This window comes from Bubalus kerabau, chromosome 7 (assembly GCF_029407905.1).
Source record: "Bubalus kerabau isolate K-KA32 ecotype Philippines breed swamp buffalo chromosome 7, PCC_UOA_SB_1v2, whole genome shotgun sequence".
NCBI classification, from domain to species: Eukaryota; Metazoa; Chordata; class Mammalia; order Artiodactyla; family Bovidae; genus Bubalus; species Bubalus kerabau.
This window is the reverse complement of record NC_073630.1, coordinates 70,910,312-70,933,163: the sequence shown is the minus strand read 5'-3', so window position 1 is coordinate 70,933,163 and position 22,852 is coordinate 70,910,312. Positions and strand designations below refer to the sequence as shown.

At 38.1% G+C, this 22,852-nt stretch overlaps 2 protein-coding genes across 3 annotated transcripts in view; one reads left to right on the top strand and one right to left on the bottom strand.

Annotated features, from left to right (window-relative positions):
- Positions 1 to 22,852, top strand: part of CNGA1 (cyclic nucleotide gated channel subunit alpha 1) — an 89,781-nt gene that overhangs the window by 12,703 nt on the left and 54,226 nt on the right. The gene's annotated exons all lie outside the window — the stretch shown is intronic.
- NIPAL1 (NIPA like domain containing 1) overlaps positions 1 to 22,852 on the bottom strand; it is a 31,145-nt gene that overhangs the window by 4,613 nt on the left and 3,680 nt on the right. Inside the window, exons 2-5 of one of the 2 annotated variants that reach the window (XM_055588503.1) lie at positions 12,425 to 12,691; positions 5,121 to 5,177; positions 1,849 to 1,939; positions 6 to 166 (exon numbers count right to left, since the gene is read on the bottom strand). In XM_055588503.1, coding sequence (XP_055444478.1) covers positions 6 to 166; positions 1,849 to 1,939; positions 5,121 to 5,177; positions 12,425 to 12,691 — 576 coding nt within the window. The remainder of the gene's footprint in view (positions 1 to 5; positions 167 to 1,848; positions 1,940 to 5,120; positions 5,178 to 12,424; positions 12,692 to 22,852) is intronic. The other variant, XM_055588504.1, reaches the window with a different exon arrangement.

The window sequence follows — 22,852 nt, the reverse complement described above, 5'->3', positions numbered from 1 at the left end:
CAGACCTGGGTCTCTCAATTTCATTTCCATTTCGTGCAGAGTAGCAACTTTCTCTTCTTGTGGGGCATGGATAACCATCACAGTTGATCCCAATATACTTAATATGCAGCCTATTTTCCCATGAATGTTCAATTGCTCATTTAAAAAGTAGGAAGACAATATTGCACTGTTGGAAGAAGGAAAAAAAAATCACTCTTATTCAATTACCTTTGGATTCCACAGCAGCTCAGTTGTCATGCCATGGTGTGTACCAGTCTGTATCTCAGTCAACTGCTTGGAATATGCTACGTGACACTGAAAACCCCAATTAGCTTGCTTGCTTTATGTATGTGTGTGAAGTTTGTTATATATTACTAAATTTGTATTTAGAAAAATTTCTACCATTTGTCAAACTTTAAGATTAACATTTTAAAAATCATTGGTAGTTTGCTATTTTTTAAAAATTTCATGGGAGTACAGTTGATTTACAATGTTCTGTTAGTTTCAGGAATACAGCAAAGTGAATCAGCTATACATATGCATATATCCACTCTTTTTTAGATTCTTTTCCCATATAGGCCATTACAGAGTATTGAGTAGAGTTCCCTATGCTATACAGTAGGTTCTTATTAGTTGTCTATTTTATATATAGTATATATATGTCAATTCCAGTCTTCCAATTTATTCCTTTCTCTCCCTTCACCTTCTGGTAACTGTAAGTTTATTTTCTACATCTGTACTCTGATTAGCTTTAAAATTCAGAAAAGATGATTAATCAAATCTGCTTAATTGCTTTTCTATCTAAAACATTATAATAGGCATTCTGTACACCTGAAAATTTCCCATGACCTTCTAAGAGGTCCCACTCAATTTGTTTTCAATTTCCCCATCTTTTTCTGTAAAGTCAAAGTAGAAGATATTTTACATCTTACTGGCATGATACATTTAGAACATGCATGCTCATGAAAGCTTCAAAGAAAGATATAAGCCTAAAGAAGAATTAACTCTGCTCTTCAGGGCCAGTATTTAGCTGGTATACACAAGTACAACCAAATGGGTTGTCAAAATACTAAAATATTTCCTTACCAGCTGCTATTGCCCTGATACTTTCACCTATCCAATGCTCCCACTACTTTGGTTGCTATGGCCTCTAGACTGGCACCACGATGGACACAGATTATGCCATCCTGCTGCTCAACCACTAGGTCAGCTGTGGTCCCTTCTCCTTATGCCCTGGCACTCCCACCAGTGGGTAGGCCTAGTCATAAACTTTCTTCTAGAGGTTGATAATGGAGATAAAAGGAAAAGGCAAAAACACAATAGTTTTCTTAGTTACAAAATAAAACAGTTCATGGGCTCAGGGAACACATTCATTTGGGATCATAATAATGATCAACTCAGATATATTAGATCCACTTTCTATTGACAGGAAAATGACACCTGCTTGCAGGACTAAAAGAAACTAAGATGTCTCCAAACAGAAGTAATTCAGCATCAATGCAAGCGTTTTAGTAAGAGCTGAAGTCTAACCCAAATATCATGCTTTTTAAAGTCCTCTGATAACTATGGTCATTAACCACTATGACAACAGAAAGCATAAAGAGGGTTGTGGCAATTTGTTCAGGTGAGAGGGGAAAACTGCTTGGCTTCACTGAATCATCACAAAGAAAACACACAATTACCTTAAGTTTGGCAGGAAGACACTCTGTTTCTTATTTCTACTGCTATTTATTGTGGAATCTTCTTAAATTATTTTTGTGATTTTCAAAATTTTGCTTTGAGATACGCTTAGTAATCTATTTCTTGTGGGTTATGTGAATCATGGTATTAAAATCTCTGCAGAAGCCAAGTTCCTTACTGCTCACGTACCTGACAAGAACACTCAGAGCGCCCAGTGAGGTGACCAGAGTGGCAGGAGCAAAAGCATAAGCTGCAAAATTCACAGCCTCTCCTGCTCCCACTGGAAAGCAAGCAGCAGCATTAATATGAAGGATAGGCACATGTATTCAACAACTGACACAGGCAAAACAGTAGTCTTTTATCCTGAAGACACATCTAATGAAAAGGAATAATTTAACTTCTTTTAGGGAAGGTGGGGAAAGTTTGGTATCAAAAGGCTGCAGATAAACCATAATTACCTGAGGACGCAAACTCACTAATGCAAAAAGTGGTGACAGGGAAATATCTATTTTAAAAGACCTTCAATAAAGATTTCAGTTACTTTAGTACCAGAAACATAGTTGGTCACACTGCTGAAATCTGGCAGAGGTAGGCTTTGAAGTGAGCAGAGAATTATTGTTTGCTCAAGAATACCTACTGTGGGCAAATTAACAATAAAGCAACTTGTAAAATTAGAATGCTTTCTAGAGGTGTACAGTCCAGCCAGGGGATAGGCAGAGATACCCACAGGCCTGTGTAGTCAGGCAGCCCTGGATTGCAGGGGATCTACAAGCAAGTAACAGTATCTTAGTAGCTTAAGTCTTAACAATGTGCTCCTGGAGGCCTTTTCTCATCTGAGCAACTCCAGGCTTCCACGAGATAGGGCAATGCAATTATCTTGGAGAGCAATGGAAAATCCCTCTAAGAGTTGGGTTCTTGTATTGAGGGCAGATTATTCTCCTGGGTCACAATTGAATGCTTGCCCACAGAATGTAGTATTTCACACCGCAACTATGCCAAGCACATATTTCTTGTTGAGAGAGCTTCTGGAACAGATAAAAGACACCAGTACACTTTTTCTTTTTCCCCCTGGCTGCTATCCACTCCACTCCCAGCCCCTACCCCATCCCCAGCCAGATCTGCAAGAGTAATCAGCTTCAAAACATCTTAAAACAAACAGAAACATACAGAATGGAACATTAGGAGACTGTGCATAACAGCAACAATGGTAGTTTTCTTGGAATCATAAGCAATGAAATAAAATTCACATTTTATGGCAAGATGAGAAAAATGTAAACAATTTTTTTTCCCCCATTTGGGCCTCCCCTCTCCCCTTTAGTGTGTCTTGTGCGTTAGCCAGACTCCTTAGCAGATATCCTTCCTCCTTAATCTTGAAGGGACCACTACCTTCTTTGTACGTGCATCTCTGGATTGTGTAAAGTGTTCATTAAAGAGCATTTAATGTACAGCCTCCTGTCTCAAAAAACTTATACAACTGTGCTTTGATCTCTAACGTACAGAATAGTTCGCTGAGAGGCTGTTCTCAGGTTATAATTCTCAATTTGACTTGAATAAAAATTTTCCATTTCTTTTTTAGATTGACTAGTTAAGTTTTCATCAACATAAGCTTTCTTGAATACCACATTATTTATATTTTTATCATGATAGCTTTCCAGGAAAATACTGACTTCATGAAGTAATGTGTGTTTGTCTCTAGGTAAAAATCTCTAATGCTGAAGACAATGCTTTTCTCTCTTTAATACTTGTAGAAACCATGTGCATGGTGAGAATACAATTACAAATGTAGCCATATAATATTCTTCTTCTACTTTCTATCGCATAGGCATAGGGTGGGAAGATATGAGAAAGAGAGAGAGTAAAGGGAGAGAATCATCCAAGTATTTATTTGGAATCTTCCCAGTATGGTCCCTGACAACAGTTACTCAAATGAAGTAAGAAAACAAATGTGAAAACACCTTAAAAATTGAAAAAACGCTATATAAATTGAAATTATTTTTATTCACCATCTTGTAAGCAGATAGGGTATGGGTTTCCCAAAGGAAAAGAACGAGATACAGCTTTTTGATGTAAGAGAAGCCATTTTAGGCCTCAGCTATTGTGTGCTCTAAGCTTGGCCACAGTGCTTGCCCTTGAACAGGCCTCAATAATTAATGATCTTAAAGGAACAAAAGGACAAACTGTTATCAGGCAAGAAAAGTCACAACAGCAAAGATGATAAATTGGTTGTAAAGACTCCCAATTCTGGTTCAGTGGAAAGGCTAGCGTAAAGTACTTTCTTGAGCTATATTGCAGAATTTAAATCCCCTCCACCACTAAGTCCATTTGAACCTAAGGAATGATGTTGAACTTGCCCAACCCTCATGACCTCTATAAACTAGACAGAAGCCTTAGCCCGGATTTTATCAACCTTCATCCCATTTCTATGTTGGATTCTCCTCTGCTCAAGCCCTCCATGAATATGCACATACTTTGAGCTTGAAACTTTCCCAATTTGCTGTTTGGGGAGACAGCACTTTGGGAAAAATCCCCAGAATTCTCCTTACCTGCTCCAAGTAACAAATCCTTTCCTCTTCTTCTCTTTGGTTTGGTTGTGTCTTTTGACACCCACCAAGAGGCGAAACCAAGTTTTGACGTAACAAGCCTTTTAGATACCACCATTTGTTTAAAAAAAAAGTTATCCAATTCTTTAAGAGCATCTCAAAAATACTGAAATGTTTTACGTGGTACAGGAAAACCGATGGAAGTTTTAAGGCTTCTGGCTGCAGAGGGAGATGGCTGGCAAGTATGTGAAACTACAATTTATGAGGTCCTTTCTCTAGAAGTTTAAGGCTTGGAATCTGAGAAAGTTCAGAGGAGTTAGCAGGGAGATATAAATCTGCAAAAGTGCTTGAGAGATAGCACTGCCTTCTCTCTGGACATCACATTAATGAAAGTGGTTTCACCTCATACAGAGTCTCATTTAATCCTCCGGGCAAGTCTAGGAGGAGGGAGAATGCTGACAATCTTCATCTCCTCTGTTTGCTCAGAACCAAACAGCCCGAGGGGACTTTCATTTATCCAGTTTTGGTCCTTGCTAGGAAAATGACCCACTCTATGCAGCTAGAATAGTCACATATAGAATTAGGAGCCAGGGAAATGTAGGAGGGACGCATTTTCAACAATTATTATGGGGAATAAAATACAAGAGAAGAAGTTAGTGATAAAACATAAGATTTCAGATGGTAAGTTTTTTCTTGGCATTCCAAGACAGTATTGAGAACATGAGGGTGGGAGGAAGACAGAATAAAAATTAATTCTAAATTCATAGGACTTACTTTATATATGAGACATTATGCCTACACAAAAACTTCCAGATTGATATGCCAGCCTTACCAGTTAGATAAACTGATCAATTTGAACAACTGCATGTAATTTATTCATCATTTTGCAAACAAACACCATTCTTGGCATTATGGACTCACTTGAGAGTAATCCTGCCCACCAGAGCCATTCCTTGAGGTAAGAATGTCCACCTTGTCCTAGGAAAATGATGAAAATAGAAATTAAGTTCTAAAGTGGAAGAAGAGGGTTTGGGGAATTAACTTCTATAAAAGGTACCGGAATATGGTTGGAAAAAGCAAGACTTAAGGCCTACTCAGTATATCTGATCTTTTAGCTTACTTACTCAGTCATTTCTAGAGATCTCCTAAAGTTTTCTTTACATTGCCTTTGATTTCTACAGAAAATAAGTTTTCTTCATTTGCAGGAAAATTAGTCATGAGGTTTATTATTGTCAACTCAAAAAAAAAATGCAAACCTAAAAACTGAAAATTATGTTTTATTTGGTGGATTTGCTGAGGGCTTAAGTTTGGGAGGCAGCCTCTCAGATAATTCTGAGGGCCTGCTCTGAATAGGAAAGGGAGGAGCCAGGATATATAGGAGTTTTGCAAAACAAACAAACAAACAAAAAAAACACACAAAACAGGTAGTTGGAACATCAAAAGATTACTGTTAATTTTAAAAAATGAATTTAGCACTTCTATTTGTATGGGAAGATGTAGGAGTCTGGCTCACTGGAATCATTCCTTTGGTATGCACCTTAACTGTTTAGGGCCAGTATCGAGTGCTCTCCATCTCGAATCCCCTCAGGCTGCACTGACTGCTGGGGTGGGGGGCAGTCACTAATGCCTTGATGTCAGCAGTATCCTTTGTTTACTGATATGGAAGGAGACATTCTTTGTCTAAACTATTTATGCCATTCAGAGGTGTAGATAGAGTATTATAAGCCTTAAATGCTTTATTTTGGCCACAGTTAAAGACAGAACGCCGTAAATATTAAATTAGATTGGTACCTAATGAAGACATTAAAGGAAAGATGGTTGACATAAGAGCTTTTGAAATTTTGGATAGTCAATGAGAGAATAATCAGCATTAGCCAGCTGGACTCTACTTATTCTCTACCTTTTGGCACCATGAAACTGAATTTGTGTCAGCTGGCATTCAGTCGTTCAGTTGTGTCTGATACTTTGTGACCCCATGGACTGCAGCATGCCAGGCTTCCCTGTCCATCACCAACTCCAGGAGCTTGCACAAACTCATGTCCATTGAGTCAGTGATGCCATCCAACCATGTCATCCTCTGTCATTCCCTTCTCTTCCTACCTTCAATCTTTCCCAGCATCAGGGTCTTTTCTTCGCAATGAGTCAGTTCTTTGCGTTAGGTGGCCAAAGTAATGGGGCGTCAGCATCAGTCCTTCTAATGAATATTCGGGACTGATTTCCTTTAGGATGGACTGGTTTCATCTTGCAGTCCAAGGGACTCTCAAGAGTTTTCAACAACACCAAATCTCAAAAGCATTAATTCTTCGGTGTTCAGCCTTCTTTATGGTCCAACTTTCAAATCCATACATGACTACTGGAAGAACCATAGCTTTAACTATATGGACCTTTGTCAGCAAAGTAATGTCTCTGCTTTTTAATATGCTGTCTAGGTTTGTCACAGCTTTTCTTCCAAGGAGCAAGCATCTTTTAATTTTATGGCTGCAGTCACCATATGCAGTGATTTGGGAGAAAATCAAGAAAATAAAGTCTGTCACTGTTTCCATTGTTTCCCCATCTATTTGCCATGAAGTGATGAGACCAGATGCCATGATCTTCATTTTTTGAATGTTGAATTTTAAGCCAGCTTTTTCACTCTCCTCTTTCACTTTTATCAAGGGGCTCTTTAGTTCCTCTTCGCTTTCTGCCATAAAGGTGGTGTCATCTGCATATCTGAGGTTATTGATATTTCCTGGCAATCTTGATTCCAGCTTGTGCTTCATCCAGCCTGGCATTTCGCATGATGTACTCTGCATAGAAATTAAATTAGCAGGGTGACAATATACACACTTGACGTACTTCTTTCCCAATTTGGAACCAGTCTGTTGTTTCATGTCCAGTTCTAACTGTTGCTTCTTGACCTGCACACAGGTTTCTCAGGAGGCAGGTAAGGTGGTCTGGTATTCCCATCTTTTTAAGAATTTTCCGTAGTTTGTTGTGATCCACACAGTCAAAGGCTTTAGCATAGTCAATGAAGCAGATGTTTTTCTGGAATTCTCTTGCTTTATCTATGATCCAACGGATGTTGGCAATTTGATCTCTGGTTCCTCTGCCTTTTCTAAATCCAGTTTGAACATCTGGAAGTTCTCTGTTTAAGTACTGTAGGCCTGGTTTGGAGAATTTTGAGGATTACTTTGCTAGCACATGGAATTAGTGCAATTGTGTGGTAGTCTGAACATTCTTTGGCATTGCCCTTCTTTGGAATTGGAATGAAAACTGACCTTTTCCAGTCCTGTGGCCACTGCTGAGTTTTCCATATTTGCTGGGATACTGAATACAGCACTTTCACAGCATCATCTTTTAGGATTTGAAATAGCTCAGGTGGAATTCCATCACCTCCACTAGCTTTGGTTGTAATGATGCTTCCTTAGACCCACTTGACTTCACATTCCAGGATGTGTGGCTCTAGGTGAGTGATCACACCATCCTCATTATCTGGGTCATTAAGATCTTTCTTTGTATAATTCTTCTGTGTATTCTTGCCACCTCTTCTTAATATCTTCTGCTTCTGTTAGGTCCATATCGTTTCTGTCCTTTATTGTGCCCATCTTTGCATGAAATGTTTCCTTGGTATCTCTAATTTTCTTGAAGAGATCTTTAGTCTTTCCCATTCTATTGTTTTCCTCTATTTCTTTGCACTGTTCACTTAGGAAGGTTTTCTTATCTCTCTTTGCTATTCTTTGGAACTGCATTCAGATGGATATATCTTTCTTTTTCTCCTTTGCCTTTCAGTTCTCTTCTTTTCTCAGCTATTTGTAAGGCCTCCTCAGACAGCCATTTTATCTTTTTTGCGGGGTTGGTTTTGATCACCACTTACTGTATAATGTTATGAACCTCTGTCCATAGTTCTTCAGGCACTCTATCAGATCTAATCCCTTGAATCTATTTGTGTCTAGTCTACTGAAAAGGACAAAACCTTTCCTAAGATACTCAGAGAATTATCTTCCCACTCTTGTAATTTTTGACCTTAACCACATGAATTAACCATTTATGATTTTCTCCTTACAAAATTTGCAAATAACTAAATTGGAATATTAAAATATGATTTCATATGCTGTTTTTAAAAAACTTAGAAATACTTTCTCAGCCCTTAATAATTGAGCATTCCAAAGTCTGGTATATTATTATTAACCTGTATGAGACCATACAGACACTCAAACATAGAGTGTGTGTGTGTGTGTGTGTGTGTATATATATATAAAAACATAGAGTGTGTATATATATATATATAAAAAAACATAGAGTGTATATATATATATATATATAACTAGAAACAATATATATAGTTTTTAGTTTTTTTCTTATCATTATATAAAAGCCTTAAATATTATAAACATCCAGATATGTAAATCTAGGTTGAATTCTTATTTACTCTTTTTTTTTTTAAACTCTTTTACTTTATAGGCCATAATGCTTATATTGGATGTGTTTAATTCTTTTTTTAAGAAATTGAAATATACTTGATTTATAATTTTGTGTTAGTTCCAGGTGTACAGCAAAGTGATTCAGTTATATATATATATATATTTCAGATTAATTTCCATTATAGGTTATTACAAGATATTGAATGTAGTTCTATATGCTATACAGTAAATATTTGTTGCTCATCTATTTTAGGTACAGTAGTTTGTATCTCTTAATATCATACTTCTAATTTATCCCCTTCCCTTTGGTAACCATAAGTTTGTTTTCTATGTCTTTGAGTCTGGTTCTCTTATATATATATTCATTTGCATTATTTTGTAGATTCCACATATAAGTAATATATATTTGTCTTTCTCTGTTTGACTTAGTATTATATTCTCTAGGTGCATCTGTGTTGGTGTAAATGGCAAGATTTAATTCGTTTTTATGATTGGGTAATATTCCATTATATTTATATATCCCATCTTCTTAAGCCAATCATCTGTTGATGGGCACTTGGGTTTTTTACATGTTTTGGCTTTTGTAAATAGTGCTGCTTTGAACACTGGGGTGTATATGTCTTTTCAAATTAGAGTTTTTGTCTTTTTGAATATATGCCCAGGAATGGGACTGCTGGATCATATGGTAACTCTAATTTTAGTGTTCTAAGAAACCTCCAATCGTTTTCCATAGTGGCTGTACCAATTTACCTTCCCACCAGCAGTATAAGAGGGTTCCCTTTTCTCCACACCCTCTCTAGTCATTTGTCTGTGGACTTTTTAATGATGGCCATTCTGACCGGGGTGAGATAATACCTCACTATAGTTTTGATTTGCATTTCCCTGATAATTAGTGATACTGAACATCTTTTCATATGTCTATAGGTTATATGAATGTCTTCTTTGGAAAAATGTCTATTTAAGTGTTCTGCCATTTTTTTGATTGGGTTGTTTGTTTTGATATTGAGTTGTATGAGCTATTTGTATATTTTGGATGTTAACTCCTTGTTGGTTACCCTATTTGCAAACACTTTCTCCCATTACATAGGTTGTCTTTTTTGTTTGTTGATGGTTTCCCTTGCTATGCAAAAGCTTTAAGTTTGATTAGGTCCTATTTGTTTATTTTTGCTTTTATTTCTTTTGCCTTGGGAGACATATAAAAATATTGCTATGATTTATGTCCAAGAATGTTTTGCCTATGTTCTCCTCTAGGAGTTTTATGGTGTCACATCTTATATTTAGGTCTTTAAACCTTTTTGAGTTTATTTTTGTATACAGTATGAGGAAATGTTCTAATTTCCTTGATTTACATGTAGCTGTCCAGTTATCCCAACACCACATGTTGAAGAAACTGTCTTTTCTCCATTATATATTCTTGCTTGCTTTATAATAGGATAATTGACTGTAGATGTGTGGGTTATCTCTGTTCCATTGATCTATATGTCTGTTTTTGTGCCAATATGATGCTGTTTTTATTACTGTAGTTTCATTCACTTCTTAAGATAAATTTCCAGAAGTAGAATTATTCGATTTTAAGATGGTAACATTTTAAACTTTCCCAAATTTCTCTCAGGAAAGTTTGTACCTATTTATATTGCTTCCAGCAATGTTTAAGAAAGCTATTTATTTCTCAAGTTCCCTTAGCAGCATAGGGCATTATTTTTTAAAGAAAAACCAAATCTTGTTAAAATAGTAGGCAACAACCCTGGAGCCCATTGTTACATAGTTGATATATCTTTGGGTACTAGTGAATTAACATTTACTTAAGTATGTTTATTGGCCACTTACAATTCTTATTCTGTGAGTTCCTTGTTTATGTGCTTTGTCTTTTTCTGTTAGGTACTAATCTTTTTCTTATCAACTATTGTTGTTGTTTAGTCACACCTAAGTCATGTCAGACTTTTTTGAGACCCCATGGACTGTAGCCTGCCAGGGTCCTCTGTCCTTGGGATTCTCCAGGCAAGAATACTGGAGTGGGTTGCCATTTCCTTTTCCTGTGATTATCAGCTATAGTCACTCTTTATATACTTTATAACTACCCTTTGTCATATATTTTGAAATTTTCTCCCCTACATGTCATTTCCTTTTCAGTTTCAGTTAAAGGTGTTTTCAAGTAGGATTTTTTTTTTTTTGGTCAATCCAGATAATCTCTTTCTTCACATAGAATTGTTTCCTCCTTTATCTTTATGCTTAGGAAGACTTTCTTTTAGTATTTAAAAAAATTATTTTATTTTAAATTTAACTTGAAGTATGTGAAATCTATTGTGGAAAATGGTATAAAGTAGAACTCTTACATTTTTCTCCTCTAGTTTTTGGCAGTTGTCTCTATACTTTCGATTGAATAATTCATCCTTTCTCAAGTGGACTGAAATGCCACTTTAAAAATTGTGTAATAAACTGCTGCATGGACTTATTCGACTTTTCAATTATCTTTTATTTTGTCTACCTTTTTAAATGCTAAACTATTTTAATCAGTGTCCCCTCAATAGTACTCTTCTATAAACTTGTTTGTGTAATTCATAATCATTTATTATCCTCCATGGATCTTAGAACAATATTTAGCTTTTTAAAGACATTATTCTTGATAAGAATGAATAGAAAATTCATGGCTAATGAAGGACAGTCAAGCAGAGCTAACAGCTTCTGAAATGTCACTGCAAATAATACCTAATTCTACTGCTATCTATTTATTGACTTGACAATACTTATTGGGTGCCAACCTCTATGCTAGGGAAGGTTCCTGCTTTTGTGAAATCTACTATCAATAAACAAGACTGTTGACAACTAGTAAATAAACAATAAATGTACAATGACAAATTATTCCAGGGACAGTGAAGGAAACCCTTAGTGCAATAATAGCAGGGGTGGAGGTGAGTCAGACCTTCCCAAAGAGGATGGTCAAGAAGGCCATTCTGGAGTGGTTATATTTTAGTTGAAGTCTGAAGTATGAGTCACCAAGTGACAGGCAGGAAGAAGAGAGTTGCAGGCAAAGGAAAAGACCTTGAGGTGGGAAGCTGCCCCAGCCATGCAGCGCTCAGTCATTTCTGATTCTTTGCTGTCCCCATGGACTGTAGCCCACCAGGCTCCTCTGTCCATGGGATTCTCCAGGCAAGAATACTGGGGTGGGTTGCCATTTCCTACTCCAGGGGATCTTCCAGACCCAGGGATTGAACCCCTGTCTCTTGAGGTGGGAAAGAACTTGGTAAATTCTAAGAGCCAGAGAAAAGCAGGTGGCAGGGAGGGTAGCAGAAGATGAAGCTGGAGAGGTAGCATGGGACACTTTAGGCAGGAGGTGAGGTCAGAGATTGTGCAAGGATGTTTGGATTTTACTCTGAGTGCAAACAAAACCCCCTAATGTGTTTAGCCTGATCTGACTTTAAATCCTAAAATCTCAGACTAAGGAGGAAAAGGAGGTGACAGAGGATGAGATAGTTGAATGGCATCACTGACTCAATGGATGTGAGTTTGAGCAAACTCCTGGAGACAGTGAAGGACAGGGAAGCCTGGCATGCTGCAGTCCATAGGGTCGCAGAGTCAGACATGACTTAGTGACTGAACAACACAAGGTTATGAAAGAATAACTCATTCCACATGCTAAATCTCTTGAGTTTTAGTCTCAACCTAAAGGAGACATAACTGGTTCAATCCTGGAAACTGCTGAGAACAGAGATAGGGGCTAAGACAGAGTCAGGGAAATTCTCTGAAATTCTCATAGCACCATGGTCTTACAATACGATTATCTCTGCAATTAGAAACTTGAATTTGTTAGTTGCATTTGTCTCTTACCAGCTCTAGTGACACCCTTTTTGGCCAGTTGCAAAAGGCCCTTTTTTTTCAAGATGAAACTGGAGCCAATAAAAATACTGGAACTTATTGCCAGTACCAGGCCTATATAAAGGTTGTATTTGTTCTCTGTATTTGTAGAAACACTCAGGTTGGTTATGCTGGAATTTAGGTCCCTGTAGAGGACAGGAGAAGCCAGCAGCTCTGACACACGTGTGATCTCACACCAAGCCTGGGAGGTATTCGGACAGCTCAGGGACAGCACATAGCCTGGAAAAAGGGAAAGAGGGAGATGTCAACCGACGAAAGGGAGATGCATTAACATTTTCTTTCCTTCTCCAAGAAATAGAAACTTTCTTTCTCCACTAATACACTTTTTTACTGCCTGATGGGCAGTCTCCAGCACCTGATCCACGGGCTGGCAGACATGTTCTGCTGGGCTCACACACACAAGTTCTTCACAGTGTTTGCAAAGTGCTTTAGCTGTCATCATCTAAGCATGACAAACTTCACATCAAAGTCTGGATTCCTCTTATTGAATGGAAAGTCTACCAATACTTGGTTGTCTGCTGGCGCATCAGGGAGCTGTGTGCACTGGCTTGGGCTCAGCAGTTCATTACAGCCCCCTCCCCGGCACATTCACTTTTCTCCATCAGTGTGTTTCATCATCTGTGTTTCATCAGAAAGCATCAGTGTGTGTATAATGCCTGAAAGTAGGAAAGAGCACAGCAACCCCACCAGACTAGAAATCACCACGTTACAGGAAACTGAGCTAACCCACTTGATGTACATTTCAGAAAATGTGTTTAAAAGTGGGTCTAGTTTACTAGACCACTTTCCCATAGATAATAATTTTTCAAGTCTAATTCACTTCCTCCTTAATAAAATAGACTCTAATAGAAAAATGAATTAAATATCAGTTGGCCTTTTTTTTCCCCCCTTTGAAGAGGATTCAAATAAGCATGTAAATCCACTGAACCAGACCCATTATTATAACTGCCTTTTTTTTGTGGGGGGGGGGGCTAAATACTAAAACACAGAATGACAACATTTTATACTGTTTAAGAGATTTTTATAATCTATTCTCCATTTGAAAAGCTGCCAACACAGTGACCCTGTGACTAGGTTTTCTATCTTCTCAATTTTTTTTCCATTTGAAAGGCTTATTTTCCTAGCGTGACTTACCCTGAACAGAAATGGGCAAAAACAAATTTTAGGATTCAGTGAAATAAAGTCAGCTTTACATCTCAAAAATCTTAAGAAAGCATGAAAACAACAAAAGATAGTTTGACTAAATGTTGTCTTAGAAACAAAACTTTAATAGTGGGATCTGTGTCTCTGGGGCAAAGCAGTATGCGTGCATGCGTGCTAAGTTGCTTCAGTCATGTCCAACTCTTTGCAACTGAATGGACTGTAACCCACCAGGCTCCTCTGTCCATGGGATTCTCCAGGCAAGAATACTGGAGTGGGTTGCCATGTCCTCCTACAGTGGCTTCCCAACCCACAGATCAAACCTGCACATCTTTTGTCTCATGCACTGGCAGGCAGGTTCATTACCACTAGCACCACCTGGGAAGCCCTAAAAGCAGTATTGAGGTATGTGAATTTTACCACACATACAGCTGAGAAACAACTATTAAGCTCAAGTCTAGCAAAAGGTAAAATAATTGAATTCAGTTTTTTCATGGTTATTATTTCATTTATCTCTGTAATTTGAAAATGAACCAACTTTGATTCAGAGATACAGGATAAATTCTGAGACAAAGCTTCTAAATATTCCAAGGAGAATTATATTACTTCAGGGATAGTTTACCGTAACTGAGGAATTTTTTAGGCTGGTTGTTTTAGTAAGAACTGCTGCAAATTTTCACATAAGCTAGCTGCAAGCAATCTAGTCCTGGACACTGTTCATCTCATCTAACCCCCAATTACTACCAAAGTAATTTTTAGTAGTAAGAATTTTGATTATATGAATTTTTGTGAAAACATCTGATTGAACTGGACAGAAAATTCCATGGCTGCCATCAGTATCATTTACTATGTAGTTAACATAACCATTCCAAAACTTTATCTCTGGAAACAGTGTGGGTGGACCTCATTCCAGTGAAACAATACTCTCTCTGAACTGTTTACACAGCAAAATGTTTCCAACATTTTACGGGGCGTGGGGCAGAGGATGATAAAGGAGCGCAAATAATCTTTGTTGCCTTTTGTAAGTTCTCATTGTAAATGAACATTAATGTTGCATGTTTTATGGCAGGAAAAAATAATAAAATCTTGTCTAGTTACTGACCTTAGAACTTAAATTGTTTTATGTTTGGGGAGCATATGAAAGAGGAAGGCCACGGCCGAGATGAACTAATGAGGGAGTGACTGGTGGGTAGGTGGGTATGGAGTGCTGTAGGGCAGGAGGGGAGGGATGGAGGAAGCAGAATATGTGGGCAGGGACATTGGAGGGTTTCAGAGCAATTAGAGATCTCAAAATTCAGGTAGCTTCTTAAGACTATAGTAAGCAAAGTAATTCTCCAGGAGTTTAATCCAAACTTTATCTAACACAGAAAATCTATTACATTCCTTCTTTTTCATTTTAATAGACACTGCCAATAGCCCTTTCAAGTGTCTATACCAATTTATACTCCTGTCAGCAAAGAGCATGTGTCATTTCTTTAATGTTATGATATATTGTTTTAAATATGAATAATTTAATTTAGGAAATATGTCTCAGTTATAAAGAAAAAAAAATATACACCAACGTATCAACCACCTAATTTAAGAAATAAAACATTACCCCTCAGAGGTAACAACTAATCTGATTTTCTGTCTAATAGTCCTTGCTTCAAAAAAAAATGATTTCCTGGGACTTCCCTGCTAATCCACTGGTTAAGACTTGGAGCTTCTACTGCAAGGGACACGGATTCAATCCCTGCTCAGGGAACTAAGATCCTACATGCCATGGGGAATGGCCAAAAAAAAAAGAAATTTGCCCTATAAGATTATCTTTAAATAATAAATTGTTTCATTTTCTTCTTTTTGTACTTTCTAAAAATGTAATCATATAGTATGCATTCTTTGGTGATTTGCTTGCTTTTGAGATTTATCATTCTTGATGCTCTGACGTTAAGGTTTGCTTTTTTCCCTACTGTTCTATAGAATTCCACTTTATGACTGTCTCACCAGTAATTTTTCTATTTTATAGTTTGTGGACATTTGGGTAATTTGTTGTGTTTTTGTTTTTACAAACAGTGCTGCTAATGTTCTCAATTATGTTAAACCAAATGAAGTTGATGATATTTGACAATTTTTTACCCCCAAAGAATAGCAGTTTCATATGATTCAACTTAAGATGTATCTTCTAGGTACAGGTGTGAATGTCTTCTTACACACACTTAAAAATTTAACAACAAAGTCAAATTTTCTATAGGATTATATGCCTTTTCCCACCTTAAACTCCATTACTAATTGTCTATAATCTTGGGAAAGTTGAATCATCACTCTCAACTTCAGTTTCTTCATCTCTAAAATGAGGGAGTTTGACTCAATGAGTCTAAAGATCCCTTCAATACTTTTGGGTTTGATAATAAGCTATCTTGGTTCCCAGAGTAATTTACTTATAATTCTGGTAGTTCATAAATATTGCTGATGGACCAGCTCTAAATTCATAGGCACTTGTATCTGGAAGATATCTTAAAGAAACTGATGCCAAGATATTAAGTGACTTGGCAAAGCCACGTAACAGCCAAAATCAGGGCCAAATAATCCAGTTCCCAGACTACTATTCTATTTCAGAAACTTAAGAACAAAAAGTACAAATAAAGTCAGTTAAAATTTATTGTTGTTTATACAAAGATGAAATGCTTCGAATAGCTTTTTCAAGTCTTATTTGTCTATAAAGAATAATTTGGGGCTCCCTTGGTGGCTCAGTGGTAAAGAATCTGCCTGCCAATGTAGGAGACACAGGTGGATTCCTGTTCCTGGAAGATCCCACATACCTTGGAGCAACTAAGCACCACAACTATTGATCTTGTACTCTAGAGCCTGGGAGCTGCAACAACTGAAGCCTGAGCATCCTAGAGTTTGGGTTGTGTGTAATACAGCAATAGCTGACTGATAGTGATGGTTTGGTGGTTTAATTGTTAAGTTGTTTCTGACTCTTGCAACCCCATGGACTGTAGCCAGCCAGGCTCCTCTGTCCATGGGATTTCCCAGGCAAGAATACTGGAGTGCGTTACCATTTCCTTCTCCAGGGGACCTTCCCGACCCAGGGATCAAACCCACATCTTCTGCCTTGCAGCCAGATTCTTTACTGCTGAGCCACCAGGGAAGCCCCTAGCTGACTGATACACTTGCCTGTTTATATTAGCGAAGGAAAGAATGAATGAAATTTCTTCTGTCTACTACAATTTATTCTCCAAATATCAGCCAGTGTGAATCAGATTACATCACTCCCCTGCTTAATTCCCCATGATTTTTCATGGCAGTTGTAACAAAATTTGAATTTCTAATTTTTAAAGAGCTTTACATGTTCTGAAGCTTGCTCACCTCTAACATTACGTTGCATTACTCTCTCTCACTCATTCTCTGAAACACCACTTTTCATTCTCTGATTCAATATATTTTTATTGAGTATCTACCATCTGTCAGGCATTTTCTAGAAGCTGGGGTTACAACTGTGAGTAAAGTAAAATTCCTGCTCTACTACAGTCATTCTAAATGGGGGAAAATAAACAAGTGAACTAAAAACTACAGAATATGTTGACTGCCATGGAAAGGAGTAAAAGCAGCATAAAGGAGTATTTTTTAAGACAGAGCATTGAATAGAAAAACCTCTCTGCTAAAAGTAAATGCAAACACCCAGATGTGGGAATTTACTTGAGGAGGGTAAAAGGAACTTTACTGGCCAGGTTGGCTGATGAGAGAAGAGAGATGGTATGAGATGAGGACAAAGAGTAGTAAGACATAAGCTCAGGTGAAATAAGCCTTTAGTTAAGTCCATCCTTTTGTGTCACTTCTCCTTCCAAAATTCTACAATGGCTTCCCTTTCCAAATTCCCACCACAGTCTAAAATGGCCTATAGAATCCTGCCTCCATGTATCTCTGTAACCTCATTTCCTAATTTTCTCCCTTCTTTCTTTAATAGGCTTAATTTCTTCTCATCTTAGAAGCTTTTAAGTAAGTAGCCTTCACTTGTTACTCCTAGTAGTGGCTGGTGTGGCTAGCTCCTTCTCTTCACTGAACTCTCACCTCCTTAGAAACCTTCTCTGCCTTTCCAACCTAATTTCTCACTTCCCACTGTATAATTTAACACTGCCAACCAAACAAATGTCCTCTTACAGCTTAATTATGGCTTTGTAACAACATTGTATATCCACAGATCTATTTCATTTACTCAACAAACTACCATGTGTGTGCTAAAGTCACTTCAGTTGTGTCCAACTCTTTGTGACCGTAAGGACTGTAGCCAGCCAAGCTCCTTTGTCCATGGAATTCTTCAGTCAAGAATATTAGAGTGGGTTGCCATTTCCTTCTCCAAGGGATCTTCCAGACTCAGGGATTGAACCTGCATCTCCTGTGTCTCCTGCATTGGCAGGCGGGTTCTTTACCACTAGCGCCACCTGGGAAGCCCAAACTACCATACAAGGCACCATGTTAGGTAACCATTCATCAACACTTAAATTCTTATTATACTTTCTTTTTTTTTTTTTTTTTTTAAATTCTTATTATACTTTCTGTGTGCCCGGCCTGTTCTAGGAATGTGGGAGACAGTGATCAACAAGACAGGTAAACTGGTCTTGAAACTGAAACAGGTCTTGTTCTCATGGAAACTGACAATTTTATTGAGAAAACTAACAAAAAGACAAGAATAAGGAAAGTAGAATAGGAATGAGAAAAAATTTGGGGAGAAATGGAGAGAAAATTTGGAGCAGAATGAGAAATAATTTTGCTATAAACTGGAAGTTTGGAAATAAACTGTGATAGGACTGGGTAAGAAGCCCATTATTTCAATTAATCCAAATAAAACTGAGCAGATACTGTTGATTTTTTTTTTTAAGTTAAAAATTTGTATCTCTAAATAAGATCATCCCACTATCAGTATGTTTGGAAGCCAAATACTCTGTGAGGACTGTTGACCATCAGATTTCCTACATAAACTGCTGCAATTAAAACATATTGTTTTCTGAACAACCTTTAGTGAAGAATTTTTACTAGCTTAGAGCACTTAAATTCCAGCACTTAGAGCACTTAAACTTGAAAAAAAAAAGTATGCTTTTAACTTTCTTGTAGAAATCTGGAGAAAATCTATTTTAGTGTAATATAAAAGAAGCTATATTTTATATAGAAAATACAGCTTGCCCTGCTAATAAAATTATATTCATTTGGTGGAATTTTGAGAAATGTTTATGATATGGTTTTTTTAAGAGTAAAATCTCACAGTATGGTACTGGCACAAAGACAGAAATGTAGATCAATGGAGCAAAACAGAAAGCCCAGAGATAAATCCACGCACATATGGACACCTTATCTTTGACAAAGGAGGCAAGAATATACAATGGACTAAAGACAATCTCTTTAACAAGTGGTGCTGGGAAAACTGGTCAACCACTTGTAAAAGAATGAAACTAGAACACTTTCTAACACCATACACAAAAATAAACTCAAAATGGATTAAAGATCTAAACATAAGACCAGAAACTATAAAACTCCTAGAGGAGAACATAGGCAAAACACTCTCTGACATACATCACAGCAGGATCCTCTATGACCCACCTCCCAGAATATTGGAAATAAAAACAAAAATAAACAAATGGGACCTAATTAAACTTAAAAGCTTCTGCACAACAAAGGAAACTATAAGCAAGGTAAAAAGACAGCCTTCAGAATGGGAGAAGAATAATAGCAAATGAAGCAACTGACAAACAACTAATCTCAAAAATATACAAGCAACTCCTACAGCTCAACTCCAGAAAAATAAATGACCCAATCAAAAAATGGGCCAAAGAACTAGACATTTCTCCAAAGAAGACATACAGATGGCTAACAAACACATGAAAAGATGCTCAACATCACTCATTATCAGAGAAATGCAAATCAAAATCACTATGAGGTACCATTTCACACCAGTCAGAATGCCTGCGATCCAAAAGTCTACAAGCAATAAATGCTGGAGAGGGTGTGGAGAAAAGGGAACCCTCTTACACTGTCGGTGGGAATGCAAACTAGTCCAGCCACTATGGAGAACAGTGTGGAGATTCCTTAAAAAACTGGAAACAGAACTGCCTTATGATCCAGCAATCCCACTGCTGGGCATACACACTGAGGAAACCAGAATTGAAAGAGACACGTGTACCCCAATGTTCATTGCAGCACTGTTTATAATAGCCAGGACATGGAAGCAACCTAGATGTCCATCAGCAGATGAATGGATAAGAAAGCTGTGGTACATATACACAATGGAGTATTACTCAGCCATTAAAAAGAATACATAGGAATCAGTTCTAATGAGGTGGATGAAACTGGAGCCCATTATACAGAGTGAAGTAAGCCAGAAAGAAAAATACCAATACAGTATACTAACGCATATATATGGAATTTAGAAAGATGGTAACAATAACCCTGTATCAGATCAGATCAGATCAGTCGCTCAGTCGTGTCCGACTCTTTGCCACCCCATGAATCACAGCATACCAGGCCTCCCTGTCCATCACCAACTCCCGGAGTTGATTCAGACTCACGTCCATCAAGTCAGTGATGCCACCCAGCCATCTCATCCTCTGTTGTCCCCTTCTCCTCTTGCCCCCAATCCCTCCCAGCATCAGAGTCCTTTCCAATGAGTCAACTCTTCGCATGAGGTGGCCAAAGTACTGGAATTTCAGCTTTAGCATCATTCCTTCCAAAGAAATCCCAGGGCTGATCTCCTTCAGAACGGACTGGTTGGATCTCCTTGCTGTCCAAGGGACTCTCAAGAGTCTTCTCCAACACCATAGTTCAAAAGCATCAATTTTTCAGCTCTCAGCCTTCTTCACAGTCCAACTCTCACATCCATACATGACCACAGGAAAAACCATAGCCTTGACTAGACCGACCTTTGTTGGCAAAGTAATGTCTCTGCTTTTGAATATGCTATCTAGGTTGGTCATAACTTTCCTTCCAGAGAGTAAGCGTCTTTTAATCTCATGGCCGCAGTCACCATCTGTAGTGATTTTGGAGCCCAGAAAAATAAAGTCTGACCCTGTTTCCACTGTTTCCCCATCTATTTCCCATGAAGTGATGGGACCAGATGCCATGATCTTCGTTTTCTGAATGTTGAGCTTTAAGCCAACTTTTTCACTCTCCTCTTTCACTTTCATCATGAGGCTTTTGAGTTCCTCTTCACTTTCTGCCATAAGGGTGGTGTCATCTGCATATCTGAGGTTATTGAGATTTCTCCCAGCAATCTTGATTCCAGCTTGTGTTTCTTCCAGTCCAGCATTTCTCATGATGTACTCTGCATATAAGTTAAATAAACAGGGTGACAATATACAGCCTTGACGAGCTCCTTTTCCTATTTGGAACCAGTCTGTTGTTCCATGTCGAGTTCTAACTGTTGCTTCCTGACCTGCATACAGATTTCTCAAGAGGCAGGTCAGGTGGTCTGGTATTCCCATCTCTTTCAGAATTTCCCACAGTTTATTGTGATCCACACAGTCAAAGGCTTTGGCATAGTCAAGAAAGCAGAAATAGATGTTTTTCTGGAACTCTCTTGCTTTTTCCATGATCCAGCAGATGTTGGCAATTTGATCTCTGGTTCCTCTGCCTTTTCTAAAACCAACTTGAACATCAGGAAGTTCATGGTTCACATATTGCTGAAGCCTGGCTTGGAGAATTTTGAGCATTACTTTACTAGCGTGTGAGATGAGTGCAATTGTGCAGTAGTTTGAGCATTCTTTGGCATTGCCTTTCTTTGGGACTGGAATGAAAACTGACCTTTTCCAGTCCTGTGGCCACTGCTGAGTTTTCCAAATTTGCTGGCGTATTGAGTACAGCACTTTCACAGCATCATCTTTCAGGATTTGGAATAGCTCAACTGGAATTCTATCACCTCCACTAGCTTTGTTCGTAGTGATGCTTTCTAAGGCCCACTTGACTTCACATTCCAGGATGTCTGGCTCTAGTCAGTGATCACACCATCGTGATTATCTGGGTCGTGAAGATCTTTTTTGTACAGTTCTTCTGTGTATTCTTGCAAGTAAGACGGTAGGTGTTGCAAGAGGGCATCAGAGGGCAGACACACTGAAACCATACTCACAGAAAACTAGTCAATCTAATCACACTAGGACCACAGCCTTGTCTAACTCAATGAAACTACGCCATGCCTGTGGGGCAACCCAAGATGGGTGGATCATGGTGGAGAGATCTGACAGAATGTGGTCCACTGGAGAAGGGAATGGCAAACCACTTCAGTATTCTTGCCTTGAGAACCCCATGAACAGTATGAAAAGGCAAAATGATAGGATACTGAAAGAGAAACTCCCCAGGTCAGTAGGTGCCCAATATGCTACTGGAGATCAGTGGAGAAATAACTCCAGAAAGAATGAAGGGATGGAGCCAAAGCAAAAAGAATACCCAACTGTGGATGTGACTGGTGATAGAAGCAAGGTCCAATGCTGTAAAGAGCAATATGCATAGGAACCTGGAATGTCCGATCCATGAATCAAGGCAAATTGGAAGCGGTCAAACAAGAGATGGCAAGAGTGAACATCAACATTCTAGGAATCTGCGAACTAACATGGACTGGAATGGGTGAATTTAACTCAGATGACCATTATATCTACTACTGCGGGCAGGAATCCCTCAGAAGAAATGGAGTAGCCATCATGGTCAACAAAAGAGTCTGAAATGCAGTACTTGGATGCAATCTCAAAAATGACAGAATGATCTCTGTTCGTTTCCAAGGCAAACCATTCAATATCACAGTAATCCAAGTCTATGCCCCAACCAGTAACACTGAAGAAGCTGAAGTTGAACAGTTCTATGAAGACCTACAAGACCTTTTAGAACTAACATCCAAAAAAGATGTTCTTTTCATCATAGGGGACTGGAATGCAAAAGTAGGAAGTCAAGAAACACCTGGAGTAACAAGCAAATTTGGCCTTGGAATACGGAATGAAGCAGGGCAAAGACTAATAGAGTTTTGCCAAGAAAATGCACTGGTCATAGCAAATACCCTCTTCCAACAACACAAGAGAAGACTCTACACATGGACATCACCAGATGGTCAACACCAAAATCAGATTGATTATATTCTTTGCAGCCAAAGATGGAGAAGCTCTATACAGTCAACAAAAACAAGACCAGGAGCTGACTGTGGCTCAGATCATGAATTCCTTATTACCAAATTCAGACTTAAATTGAAGAAAGTAGGGAAAACCACTAGACCATTCAGGTATGACCTAA